We start from the raw sequence: 13,985 nt of genomic DNA on the forward strand, positions 1-13,985 counted from the left end.
ATGATATATAATAAATTTATGTAAACAAATGCAAAATAAATATTTGAAAATTAATTTATATATGCAATTGTGTGTAACTTGTTTTTAAAAAATATAACTATTTTTTGGAAATTAAAATGTTATAATAATTTATAACAGTGAAGGATAAAAATAGATGACACTAAATTAAATTATTATTTTTATAATAGTTATAGATAATTTAATACTCAGAAGAAAAAAAAAAGATAATTTAATACATACACTATTTGGTGAGTCTGGTAAAAATAGTAAAAACTTGTACGTGGGTGGGTTAACGGCGGGGACAAAATAGTCACATTACAAAGGTGGATCTCCATCTGAAGAACATAACAGTGACATGCGATCTAAACTGTAACATAACAGAGCTTGAGTTGAGGCACCCTCACCAACACCAACACCAACACCCGCACCGACCAACGCAACAATGGCATCGGCGTTCGTCAAGCTCGATGATTCCCCTATGTTCCAGAGACAGGTTCGCTACTTTCATTCCATTCCTGGATCACACTTTTCGCAATCTAATAAGCTTCAATTCCAGCTTTGCTTCAGATTTGGTTTACTGATAGATACTCTGCCTTTGTCCTACAACATTATTATGCTTTCCTTTGCGCTTAGTTTCTCCTCATACTTTGTTTTTCTTCGCAAATCTTCAAATTGCTGCTAACACAAGCTTGGATTGAGTGTGAAATAACTGTTTCATAGCGAGCGAACCCGAATGATTCGTTAGTTTAGGATAGTGTTGATTGGAATTTGTGGAATGAGGCTTTAGTTTAGGACTTCTTTGGAATTTTTTCGTTGATTTCGATTGAGCAAAGAAATAGGGATTTATACGAGCTTTTTCTGAAAGGAAGGTATCTTCCATTGCCACTTTTTGTTGGATAGATTTGTCTTCTTGGTGCTTTATGATGTTCAGCTAATCACCTTTTCTCTCTGTGTGTGTGTGTGTGTGTGTGTGTGTGAAGATGTGTTCTTCCTGTTTTGTTTGATGATGTTCCTTTTGTCTCCGGAAACCAGATTCCTTATTTTTTTTTTTACTTTTGTACTCCTTTACTCTCTTCAATTTCTGTAACTTGTGCTGTTTCTCCCCAAAATAAGTATGTGCCTATACATTTCCAATTATTTATATTGGTCAAGATTACTGGATTAGTAAGTTATTAGTTCTTTACTATTTTTTTATCAAGATGATTCCTTGCTGTAATTTTTTTTTTTGATGTGGGACAGTTATATTCTCTCGAAGAAACAACTGATGAGTTAACGGATCGGTGCCAGAAACTATATAAAGGGTGCAGGAAGTTTATGTAAGTGCTTAATGGCATTCATGTATAGAGTATTAGATCTGTTTTTACATGTACTAAGTTAATTCTTGATTTTGAATTTTTATTTTTATTTAGGAATGATTTTCTTGAATACAGCAGAAAGAAGTATAGGGCTAGTTTTTCTCCTCTGTTCATGGTTGTTTCAAGGGGATTTCTATTGTTGATCAAATATGCTAAGAAATTAGACAGCTTTGTTGCATTTGTGAGCCATGTTAACTCACCATTATCTTCTGATTCTTCTCGTTATTCTTTTTAGGAGAATTTCATATCTCACTCTCTAGTTGTACTTTCTCTAGTTTGTTTCTAATAGTATTCTTCCATAACTTTTCAATCTGTTTTTTGACACATTGAAGTTGGTCTATTAATTAAATGCAAATGTGTTTGAACTCAAAAATTGACGTTACCAAACTTGGCCATGAACTGGTATATGTGGAATATCTAAATATTAATGTTCACCAAGTTTAATTAAATGACTAGAGCCAGGGTCTTCTGTAATAATAAATTTTCATCTATTTGTAATTGTAGATAGTTATTGATTAATGATTGTGGTGGCTAAAAGATGTGGCTTTAAATGTACAAGCACCACATTTTGGTTGAAAATTTTACCAATCAAATTTGCCCAACAAACTATTTGTTGGAACCACTGAAGGTGAAGTTATTAATTCTTTATTCTGCAACTCCTCAGGACAGCTTTGGGGGAAGCATATAATGGAGAAATATCCTTTGCTGATTCATTAGAAGTATTTGGTGGCGGCCAAGATGACCCTGTCAGTGTATCAATTGGAGGTTGTTGAAATTTATTTTCATATGTTGTTTTACTTTCTCTTCTATTTCCGAAGCACAAACTTTGACATGGACACCACTATATGTGTGTGTGTCAAATGAAATTAAATGTAAACGACATAACAAAAAATTAAAATGATGATCAAGATTTGTATATTCTTGTATATTCATCTTTCTATGATAATGAGTCTCCCAAAATCATATTGAGAGACTTTATTTTTTAATATTTTATGTTACATTTTAAGCCAAGATTTATGAATGTTTGAAAAAAAATAATACTAGTGTCTTCGAAGTGTCCATCCATATGGAGGTGCAAGTGTTGGCTCAAGTGTCCGAGCTAATAACAAATTATTTTTAAACAGACACTTATTGAGGAGTATTCAATATGTGCCGTGCAAGTGTTTGAGAGGTCTCAGTGTCAGTTACATGCCTGGCACCCTAACACCTCAAGCAAGAGGAGTGTCCGTGCTTCATTTATGAAACAACTATATTTTGTGCACTGTTAAATGTGTTAGTAGCTTATAGTTTTAATTTAGTTTTCTTTAACTTATAAGAGGTTATTAAAAAATGACAGACCTTACCCTGATTTTAATTTTTTAATAAATAGATTTATATGTAGTTTTGGACCACTTTTTTCTTTTTACCATATAACTTTCTCAGGAACAGCCATGTCACCACTCAAGCTCCACATAAACTGCTTTGGTGCCTGATGATAATATATAATAAGTGGGATACCTTCTATCATGAAGACAGCACTGACCATTACTAAATGTAAGGTGTATTTTTCTTTCTAAAACTGTTTCTTTATGTAGGGCCTGTGATATCTAAGTTTATTACCACACTGCGTGAGCTAACTTCTTTTAAAGAGCTTCTTCGTTCACAGGTGAGTCCTTTAACCACAAAGCTGCACTTTTTTCCTTGGAAGTTTTAATAGTGACTATGAGACTTGTTACTTTAGGTGTTTGATCTTGAAGGCAATGGTTTTTTGGTCTGCTTATTCAACTACCTCAAATTTTCTAAAACAAACATTAAAAAAACTCTTGATTTATCTCACTTTAAACTGAATCGTAATAAATTTGACAGGATATAAGTTGGTTTAATGTATTGAGTGGAGTGCCCATATACTGATGGTGTTCAAAAGTCTAGTATTGATTGTGCAGATCATACACTTATCATTCATATAGTAGTAAAATGATAATTATGTGAGTTTTTCTCTTTTCTCCTTTTTACTTTGTTGTGTCTGTGAATTGTGTCATGTCAAAAGCAGGTCTAACTCGAAGAAACAAAAAAGTTTAAGAAATTAAGTAGTTCATTCCTCTAGAATCCAGAAAAATCAAATGGAACTTCAACAACAGTTTCCTTATTTTGAAAAAGTGAAGCAATGGGTAAATGATGACTAAAGCTATGGAAGTTCCCAGTTAACCTTTTCACCTAAAGAACGATAGTTCTAAAGGTTCCAACTTTGTCTGTAATAAAATTGGACTATACTTGAAAATTCTTTCTTTGTTTAAGCTTTTACTTTCATGAAAATTTGCTGCTTGCATCAGATCTGTTAGGTTGTATAGTAAAGGAATAAAGAGAAACACAAATTAAAGAGCAACACTTGTGTACTTATCTGTGGTGGGCAATTGCTAAAGCCATCTTAATGTTTTGTTGATGTAGATTTTTTTATTCGAGTAATTACATGACAGATTTCTTGTATAGGTAGAGCATGTGTTGATTGACCGGCTGACAGAGTTTATGAACGTTGATTTGCAAGATGCAAAGGTATTTTCTTTTTCTCTAGGCTTAATGTTTCTTTTGTAAAAGTTGTTTTATTATATATATAAATTAATTATTACATTACATTTACTTGATGCTTGTTTGTATCAGGATTCTCGCCGTCGTTTTGACAAAGCTGTGCATTCGTATGATCAGGTATTGAGAAAATAAAAAAGTCTATTTTCAAAGTTGATGATGATTTTTTTTAAAAGAAAAATTATTGTATATGCAAATATTACCAGTAATTTTGGTAAATCAAATTGGTGTTCATAAGTTAATGCTTCAATTTTCCTTGTGATGTTTAGATATTCTTATTACAGTTCAGTGCTTCTGTTGTACATTGTTTAAATGATAATTCCTTTCCTTTTGTGAGGCCTAGATATTCTTTTTGTGATGTCTCTTTTGGGTATCCATCCTATGTATTGTTCCTTTTTCTTTTCCTTAAGTCGTTTAGTTATTTATCAACTTCTAGGATTCCTCATAAGAGAGTTTCTTGGATGTTTTTTTTTTTTTTTTTTATATAACATGGATGATTTTAGTCCTTTGATGGTTAAACTTATCTTGTTTGTATTGGTTCATAAGAATTTTGGCTTTTTAAGGTAATTGACCATGATTTATGTGGATTAATTATTTTTTGCAATTATTTCTTAAGCCCTTTGTTTAATTTGTCTATTGACTGAACAGTTGTTTATGGTAAATTATACTTGGATGAAAGCCCTAGGTAATACCCCCAGGGCTACTCCTTATTAGTATTTGTGGTGATAAAAATTATTTTAGAATCAAACTTCTATTTTACAGTCTAAGTGCTCACATAAGCATTTAGGTAAGGCTTGCTTAATTTGACAGTGGCTTCAGTGCTAATTTAAGTCATCTACAGAAGCCTTGCCTATAAAGACATTCTCATGTTGCACTTGAATGCCTCTTTTGAAAGTGGTAATTTGCTTACATCCTCGATTTCAGCATCATAAATTTTTCATTTATCTAATGTTTTATGCATATTTGGACTATATTTAAACCAAAATACTCAATTTCTCAGAGTTACAATTAATTATGATCTCTAACATATTCATTATCTCTTTAATCCAGTCACGAGAGAAGTTTGTCTCTTTGAAGAAGAATACACCGGAAGATGTTGTTGCTGAATTAGAAGAGGTTTTCTGTATCAATTTTGTTTATGATAAATAGCTTCTAAAAAATTCTAGTCGTATCTGAGGTTTCCCTTAACTTTCATGTACTGTGTGTGCCATGATTTCAGATTATGGTGAAAAACTAATTTTGTGACTTCAGAAGAGACAACTTTAAAAGGATATTACTAAAATTATATCATGTGAAACTTACAACAACCAATCTCTCTTAGGTACTGCCCTGTCATCCAGAGTATTTCATAACTCATGGACTCTAAATGAGTCAATGTTGAGACTATGGCTGTTATGTTAATAGCATTATACCCTGAGATTAGCATCCTTTCTGAATTTAAAGGAACTCCAAAAGTCTGATAGAAACCTTGAACTAGTTAGTACCAAACCCAAAATAACTAAGGCTATGTTAAGAAAAGAAAAGAGTGGCTTTGTAGGGGATCACAACGAAATGGAAGAGAATGAAAAGGATTTTTTCATGTAACTAATTGCTGAGTTGGCAAGGTGGGAAAAACAGGTGATTCGGTTGTATTTTTTTATCAGCAAATCTGGTTGTATGGGGTATAAGGCTAGGAAGTGATAATTGAGAGGGTAGGCTGGAATTAGCTAGGACTTTGGGAGAGACTAGGCACTCTAACTTCCTATAACTTTTTTCCTTTTAGTTGTATTTTCTTCCGCACTATTTTTCACACAATCAGGTCCTGTATCACCTTTGAACAGGTCTTATATCATCAACAAACACTGTTAACTTTCAGCGTTACTCTGTTATAATTTTGGCACCTATAATTCATTGAGTGACTATTCATTATCACAAGCCATTATTCTTAATCCAGTCACGAGAGAAGTTTGTCTATTACAAGCACCTATAATATTACAAGGAAATAATTTCTATTACTATTTAATATTTATGAATGATGTGACATATATCTAGACATGTTACATCACAAACCATGGTCCATGCCAAGACACCAACAAGGATTATTATATTTTTTTTAAAAAAATTATTAGGAAAACCAACAGTTTTTTTTGGAGGACTAAATAGTCAAATTTACAATGATTAAAAACATAGTTAAGTCTTTTGTTTTTTAATTTTTGGCATATTTTTTTATGACTGTGTGAGTCGTATTATTTAATTAATTTTATCATACTCTGATCCATGGCAGGATCTACAAAACTCAAAATCAGCATTTGAGAAAAGTCGCTTCAATCTAGTATGTCTTCTACAATTATGAATCTTTTTTGCTGACATCTTCAGCTTTTCTTTTTATTATTATGAACCTGGCTATTGGGTTTTAAGGAGTGCAGGTAAACTCTCTCATGAATATTGAAGTGAAAAAGAAGTACGAGTTCTTGGAGTCCATTAGTGCAATAATGGATGCTCATTTGAGATATTTTAAACTGGTCTGTAAATTGGTGGCAATTCTTCATAAGTGAATGTTCAACTCTTTTTCTTTTATGCTTTTAATTATTACTTTGTACTAAACAAGTTATCTTTTGCTTTAGGGTTATGACTTACTAAGCCAAATGGAGCCCTATATTCACCAGGTATTAAGTGTACTCTTTTGTTTCCCACAAGCAAATATATTGAAGATAAAATTATGAACATACTTGATACAACAGTTGAAAAAGGATGACAATTGGCATGCTTCATTCATTTTTAGTAGCCAAAACTGACCTTATTAAATTGAAGCTAGAGTATTTTATTTGCTAATTTCAAACAACAATATTTAGCACTTGATTGGCATAGATGAAGTACCCTTTACAAGTGTGTAAAACTTAATGTCAATTTCTCACTACCTTCACTATTGAGTGTCATAATTTTCCTCGTATAATACAGTCTCCTTATTTGTAATTTTGTTGGCCTTGGAAGAATTGACTTAGCATAGGGATGACACTACTTTGTGACAAAATGTAAATAAGAACAATGGGAGTTATGAACTTGTGAACTTTCAATCACTTGTACAAAAAATTGTTTCTCCCACATTAAAAAGTTGCTCTATCTCTTGAAAAGGAAAAAAAGGAAACTATCGTGTAAGACGAGTTTTAAGGTCAAAATGTGCTTAACCTTTCTCTTAGATATCTCTTGCACTATCTTTACTAGGACTGTATAGCTCTACCATTTTCTTGCTTGTTCTATGCTGTGGGTTCTTCTATGTGATTTGGGGCATGTTATGTATGAGCATTTTTATACATTGTGACACTACAAAATGTTTTCTTTGACAGTTTTATTTTATAATGATCAACTTTGAAGTAATCTCTTTAATATTTGATGATGGTGGCTATCAATGACTCATACCTAGATTGTTGCATGAAAATTATGACCTGATTTTACTTTTGTGTATTTTCCTGAAATTAGGTGCTAACATATGCACAGCAATCAAAAGAACTTGCTAATATTGAGCAAGATAAGCTTGCAAAACGGATTCAGGAATACAGAACACAGGCAGAGCTGGAGAATATACGAGCTTCTAGCAATTATATAGAAACCGTTCTAGGTTCTGATGGCACCCATGTTGTGGGTTTGAACTCTTACAGAAGTTTTGAAGCAGGGGTGCAACCTGCAACAACCAAAGGGGAGGCAAGTAATTGGCCTTTTCTGGTTAATATGTGAAAGTTCTCCTGTTTATGACTTTATGTTAAATACATTGGTTTTCATTTATATTTTCCCTTTTTCTTTATTTTGTGTCTTCTAAATTTAATTTTTACCCTCGCTTACAGGTTCAAACAGTTAAACAGGGTTATCTGTTAAAACGATCATCAAGCTCACGTGGAGATTGGAAACGGAGGTTCTTTGTACTTGATAACCAAGGGAATTTATATTATTACAGAGTGAAGGGTGTCAAACCCATGGTAGTTATTTTTGTCTTTATTTGTTTTGACCTATCAAGCAATTTGCTAATGTTTACTTCCAAATCTGTCCCCAGGGCTCTCAGTCATATAATTATACTCGCTCGTCTGAACAAAACAGTGGCATGTTTGGTAGATTCCGTACAAGACACAATAGGGCCACATCTCTAAATGAGGATATTTTAGGTTCTTGTATGGTTGATCTGTGCACATCCACTATAAAGATGGATGCAGATGATACAGATTTACGTCTTTGCTTCCGAATAATTTCTCCCTCAAAATCATACACACTACAGGTGACTGATTGACTTATTTCATATATTTAAATGATTCATAAAACAAGCCACTGTATTGTGTCCACCTATCTTGGTGATAACCAAACATAATTTCTGATCTTGTATTGATCTCTCATTTGTGTGATACAATTTTTCTATTTCAGGAGAAAATAGACATTTTGTTGGTTAAAGTTGTAGTTTTGAGTCTTTTAGATTGAGCTTCTTTGTTAGATCTTGTATCAAATTCTGTGTGCTGGCTTGGTCTAGTTCTGGATTGGTTTTTCGAAGCTGATTTTCCAAATTTGTTTCATCAGGCTGAAAATGAAGCTGATAGGATGGACTGGGTAAACAAAATTACTGGAGCTATCACATCGCTTTTTAATTCTCAGTTTCTTCAACAGGTTATCTGTTCAAACTTTTTGAAGCATAGCATCCTGCCAAGATGTCCATATAAGATGTTATATCAACACTAATTCATTCATAATTGCTGCAGCCTCAATTTGGTAGAGTGCATTCACAGAATAAAAACTCAGCAGCTGGTGCTTCTTTGGCAAGTCAATCAGAGGATAGTCAGAAATCATTGAGGGATGGCATATATTCCAAGGAAGTGGTTAGTGTGTCAAAGATTTTAAGGGGAATTCCTGGGAATGATAAATGTGCTGAGTGCAGTGCTCCTGATCCAGACTGGGCATCTCTAAACCTTGGCATATTGCTGTGTATTGAATGCTCTGGAGTGCATCGAAATCTTGGTGTTCATGTCTCAAAGGTGCATTCTTTCAGATATAGATGCAAACCATTTATTTACGTGATTATGTCTATCTCTATTGTTGCAAATAATAATACTAAATGTACTTAGGAAATAGCATGTTCATGTATCTCCTGTTAAAATGCATTTATTATTCATGGGCATTATATTAGCGTCTAGAAAGTTGCACTGGATTAATATTAGCTTAGGAAATAATCTCCACTATGTCTCTATGAAGCGCCTAGATATACAGATGCCTTGCATAACCAATCTACTGCATTCTACTGAATGAGAAAGCATTCCAATTCACATTCTCTGTAAAATATTATGTTCTATCTTTCTCTAAATTTTCCCTCTAAATTTTAACGTGGCATTAGAGTGTTACCATCTTCTGTGACTTGTTCCAATTCCACTGTCATGTTCCTAAAAATATGGAATTATTTTGTTTTCAATAGCATTCTTCTCTTTTCCGAGCAGTCATCTACATATTTTCATTCCGGCCAGTTCAAATCTTCTCTTTCATTATCTTCACCACAGCTCTGCTTGAATCATCTCCATCTGTGGCCTTCTTTTGGGTAGAAACAGTGTTTCCACCTTGGTTTCCTTTTCCCAACATTTTGTCCTCTCACCCAATGCATTCAATCACTTTTCTGGCCTCTGCTGCTACTGGAAAAATTTTCTAGCGATTTTTCCAGCAAAACTACTGCAATCAGAATCAGCATCAGTTGATCTATGAGCTGGTGAAGTACTGAAGTTTCAGCTCCATCTGACATCCCATGTGCACGCAATTACCGTCCAGCACTTTTCCTCCACATGCCTCCCCTTCTAGCTGTGCGTGGAGGCACATCCAGCCATTTTCTGGCAACCCATTGGCACCATTTTGGTTAGAGAAATGTTAGGAACACACTCTCAGACACACTCTTTTGAACACATTCTCTCTTATTGGTTGAAATTGATTGAAAATGACCCAATTTTGTGGGTCCCACATCATATTTAATGATCCTCTCTCCTGATTTTGTAGTTTCCAATAAATTTTAATCAATTAAAAAGAGTGTGTTTGAAGATTGAAGAAGTGTGTTAGAAAGATAGGAGCCTATATATATAGATAGATAGATAGATAGATAGATAGATAGATATTGAATTATAGATGTCTTGCATAATCTATGTACCACATTCAACTGAATAAGAAAGCATTTCCCATTCTCAAAATTCTCTCTAAGATATTCTTTTCTATCTTTCTCTAAATCTCCCCTTCTAAATTCAACATCTATGTGGATATAAGAGCATTTTGTAACTTTATTGAAGTTTGTCTCGAAGTTTATCTTTACCATTGAAGCATCCATAGTTTGAGGTGGTGAAGATTTAATTCTTTTTCTTGCTCTAGGATAGTTATATTGCACTAAAGTGCTTGCATATTTTTGCAACTCTTTTTTTCTTGCCAAGGGTTTTCATTTTAAGAATTCATTAGCTTTGACTTTTGAGAAATAATACACACTTTTTTTTGTCTTTATAATTGATCTGAGTCAATTTTCTTAAATAATGCGATTTCTGATTTGATATTAAAAACCGATTATCATTTTCTTAAGGTAATTATATTTTATCTGTGAATTGCAGGTGAGATCTATAACATTAGATGTTAGGGTTTGGGAAAATACCGTTCTAGAGTTATTTGATAACTTAGGTAATGCTTATTGTAATTCTGTCTGGGAGGGCTTGCTTCTACTTGATCATGAAAGGTAAATTATGGCTTTCCTTAGCAATGCACATTGTGTCCTATCAATGTATCATGTTGAGTGACTGAGTATTTAAGCTCGTAATCCTTCATTTTGGGAATAATTACCTGCAGGTTAGGTGAATCAAATGTGCCTATGAAACCTTGCTCTACAGATGCCTTCCAACACAAGGAGAAGTACATCCAAGCAAAGGTAAGCAGTTTCTGTTCAATTTCAATTTTTATTGATGCAACTGGAAGCTTTCATGGTTTACTGCTATAGAGGCAGCTTGATATGTTAGACATGTGACAAATTCTTTCCATGAGTAAGATAGCACAACTCTTTCATTTTAAATTTATGTCTGTTTAATAATGATATTCTAAACACTTCAGAAATTTTTTAAAAATTGTTTTATTGACGAGTTCATTGAGGTATTTGTTCATATTCTTAAGCACCAGTATTCGGGATTAAGTTGGAAATGTTTTTGAATTATCTAAAGTCTTAAGGATTATGAAGGTTTTATCTAAGAATTTAGGAAGTTATGTAGTTTGGACTTCAATTGGAATTGAAGAATGTCTTGTGGATTTTACTTCACCTTTCTGGTCATAATAATTACTTGTTTTCATTGCTAATAGAATTTGAAATAGGATAGTTGATGCTTACTTCTATGGAGATTATGTACCCAGATCACTGCACTTTGTGAATAAATGAATTAGGTTGGTAATCTTTTATAATTGGATTTCCATCTTTGGATTCTCTTATTTTTGTTGCTCTGTGTCTTTCTCTACATATTGTTTCTGCCAGTCCTATGTCAGTTTTACATTTTGACATTTAATGTTATGTATTGCTGTATTATGATATATCTGTTAGGAAGCCTCTGCTTTCTTCACAGCTTTTATTGTGACCTAAATATTGTTGTAACTCTTGTTTTCCTTAATCAGTATGTAGAGAAATCACTGATCATCCGAGAAGAGGATATACCTGGGAATCCTTCAGTTTCCATAAGAATCTGGCAAGCAGTTCAGGCTGTAAATGTACGAGAAGTGTATCGCCTTATTGTCACATCAACATCAAATCTGATAAACACAAAGTATTATGATGAGTCTCACCATGCTGCTGATGCCAAAGGGCATCAGCATGATCCTGAAGCCTGTCTGAGAGTTGAAGAGACTACTGAGACAGAGAGGTGTTTCCGTGGATGGTCATTATTACATCTGGCATGTCATTCTGGCAGTGCACTGATGGTTGAGTTGTTGCTCCAATTTGGTGCTGATGTAAACATGTGTGACTATCATGAAAGAACTCCCTTGCACCATTGCATTACAAGTGGGAAAAATCAATTGGCAAAGTTTCTATTAAGAAGGTAATACTTTTATTTTAAGCCGTTTGCATGAAGCTTGCACACATTCATCTCTAACACAAACTTCCAATGAAAGCATAAACTAACATGCCATTTTACCAGGGGTGCAAGGCCGTCAGTTAAAGATGCCGGAGGACTCACTGTACTTGAAAGAGCAATGGAGAGGGGAGCAATAACTGACGAAGAACTATTTATCTTGCTTGCTGAATGCCAGTGAAGATGGATCTGGTATATATATATATATTAGGAATGTTGAAGATATGCTGTTGTTCATTAAGAAAAAGAAAGTTCAATTTCTTAATTTTGAATGCCTAATTCATCGAAAGGAATTTCATTAACTTTTTAATTCATCTGGATCCATATTTGTTGCGGTTACTATAGAAAACATTTAACACGTAACTCTTAATGAAAATTTTAAAATATATTCATTAAGTTACTTCCACAAAAAAGATAACCTCGTTTTAGCCGATTCATTGTTCTTTCAAGTTTGACTCGCTTTTTATTTATAAAAACATTGTAAGTGTTTTTTTAATTACACAATTTTAATTTAACTATCATTCAATTTGAAATTTATGAAGCAAAAAAAAAAAATGAAGCAAAATTCAATTTGAAATTTAAAAATATCGATCATTATGTACTGTAATTTATTTTAAAAATTGAAGAATGGACAGATTGTGTTAAGGTAAGAATGTACATACTGAAATTGAATGTTCGAAAATTATGTTATATATATATGATGGATTTCACGCTTAATCTTGCCTATTCTGATTTTCTCATGTAACTATAATAAATGAGAGGTTTTTTTTTTTTTTTTTTTTCTGAATTGAGAGTTGTTCTAGTTTTGTAGTTAGGTAACAATACGAATAAAATATATTAGTGAATAGTAAAAAGATTTATTTAAAACAATAAAATTAAGCACGTGTTAGCAATAAATGTTTTTATTTTTTGTTTTTACTCTTCCAAAAAATAAAAATAATGATAAGCCAGTTCAAAAAACAACATTTGAATGATTATTCTTATAGTTTAATTAGCTGTGTATGTTTGGGATCCTAGCTTAAATTTAGAAAAAAGTTTTTCTTTGAAAAAATAAGCTATTTTGATGAAACTAAAAATTTGTAGCCTATGATTACTCTCTAACAGCTTATTTTTTCTTTGAGCTGTTTTTATATTATTTTATTATGTAAAAGTTGATTTTTTTGGTTGCATCAAAACAAAATAAATTAATTATGCAAATTTATTCAAATAAAAATTGATTATAATTTAATTACTAGAAGTATGATGTCTGAGATAAGACAATTATAAAAATAGTTAATTATACATATAATTAATTATTAAAATAATTTAATCTTCACAATTGTTTTGTCTTAAACACAACATATACTTCTAATAATTTTATTGTTAAATTTGATAAAAACAAATATTTACTTCACATCGTCAAATAATACTATACTTTTTTTGGGTACAAAATAATACTATCATATTTTAATAGTTTTAAAACAAAGCTTATACAATTTTATTCATTATATTTGTTATTATTAAAATGAAATAGAAAGATAAAATTTAATCTTGTTATTTATTTTCAGTCAAACAAATACAAAATATTTGTTGTTTTCCATTTTATCTCCTACCAAATAATTTAAGATTTATTTTTCGTCACTTTTATTTATTTATTTATTTTTCTCTCACCTACTCCATATCTCATCTTAAATACACTCACGATTTGATACTCCATATATTTATCTAATGGTGAAAGCGGAATTGAATTGTAATCATGATTTTGAATTTGATTTGATTGTAATTGAATTATATAAAGGGTGGTGCAGTGTGCAGAGAGAGAGGTTTCGTTTTGTAAGAAAGAAAGAACCGGAGATGAAGAGGAAGATGAGAAGCGAGGAAGTCTTTGTTATTGATGAGTCGAGAATCCAACGGCAAAAAAGGAAAAGAGAAACGGAGGAACTCGTTGTTCTTGATGACTCGCAAATCCAATCCAATGATCCACCCAAAAAAAGAAAAATAATCCAATCCTATGGTT

At 32.3% G+C, this 13,985-nt stretch overlaps 1 protein-coding gene across 11 annotated transcripts; it reads left to right on the forward strand.

Moving 5' to 3' along the window:
• The first annotated feature begins 335 nt into the window (after positions 1–335).
• LOC100796006 (ADP-ribosylation factor GTPase-activating protein AGD2) lies at positions 336–12,301 on the forward strand. Of its 11 annotated transcripts, XM_003537746.5 has the most exons (19): positions 336–493; positions 1,240–1,316; positions 2,020–2,120; positions 2,930–3,000; positions 3,822–3,884; positions 3,990–4,034; positions 4,965–5,030; positions 6,178–6,225; positions 6,320–6,415; positions 6,518–6,559; positions 7,371–7,592; positions 7,733–7,864; positions 7,939–8,157; positions 8,451–8,537; positions 8,630–8,902; positions 10,496–10,617; positions 10,728–10,806; positions 11,535–11,956; positions 12,056–12,301. In XM_003537746.5, the coding sequence occupies exons 1-19, from the start codon at positions 443–445 to the stop codon at positions 12,168–12,170; spliced, it is 2,331 nt and encodes a 776-aa protein (XP_003537794.1). In that variant the 5' UTR covers positions 336–442; the 3' UTR covers positions 12,171–12,301. The 11 variants fall into 11 exon arrangements, with proteins under 11 accessions (XP_003537794.1, XP_006590837.1, XP_040862613.1 ...); XM_006590774.4 differs by lacking the exon at positions 4,965–5,030; XM_041006679.1 differs by lacking the exon at positions 336–493 and having other exon boundaries at positions 2,025–2,120; positions 2,778–3,000.
• Positions 12,302–13,985: the final 1,684 nt, after the last annotated feature.

This window comes from Glycine max, chromosome 11 (genome assembly GCF_000004515.6).
Source record: "Glycine max cultivar Williams 82 chromosome 11, Glycine_max_v4.0, whole genome shotgun sequence".
Taxonomy (NCBI): domain Eukaryota; kingdom Viridiplantae; phylum Streptophyta; class Magnoliopsida; order Fabales; family Fabaceae; genus Glycine; species Glycine max.

Excerpts from the sequence above, each read along its gene's own strand:
- LOC100796006 (XM_003537746.5), top strand. The coding sequence starts at position 443 with ATGGCATCGGCGTTCGTCAAGCTCGATGATTCCCCTATGTTCCAGAGA. Across the intron at positions 3,001-3,821 it reads AAGAGCTTCTTCGTTCACAG|GTAGAGCATGTGTTGATTGA; the intron begins GTGAGTCCTTTA and ends TTTCTTGTATAG. Across the intron at positions 11,957-12,055 it reads GCAAAGTTTCTATTAAGAAG|GGGTGCAAGGCCGTCAGTTA; the intron begins GTAATACTTTTA and ends CCATTTTACCAG.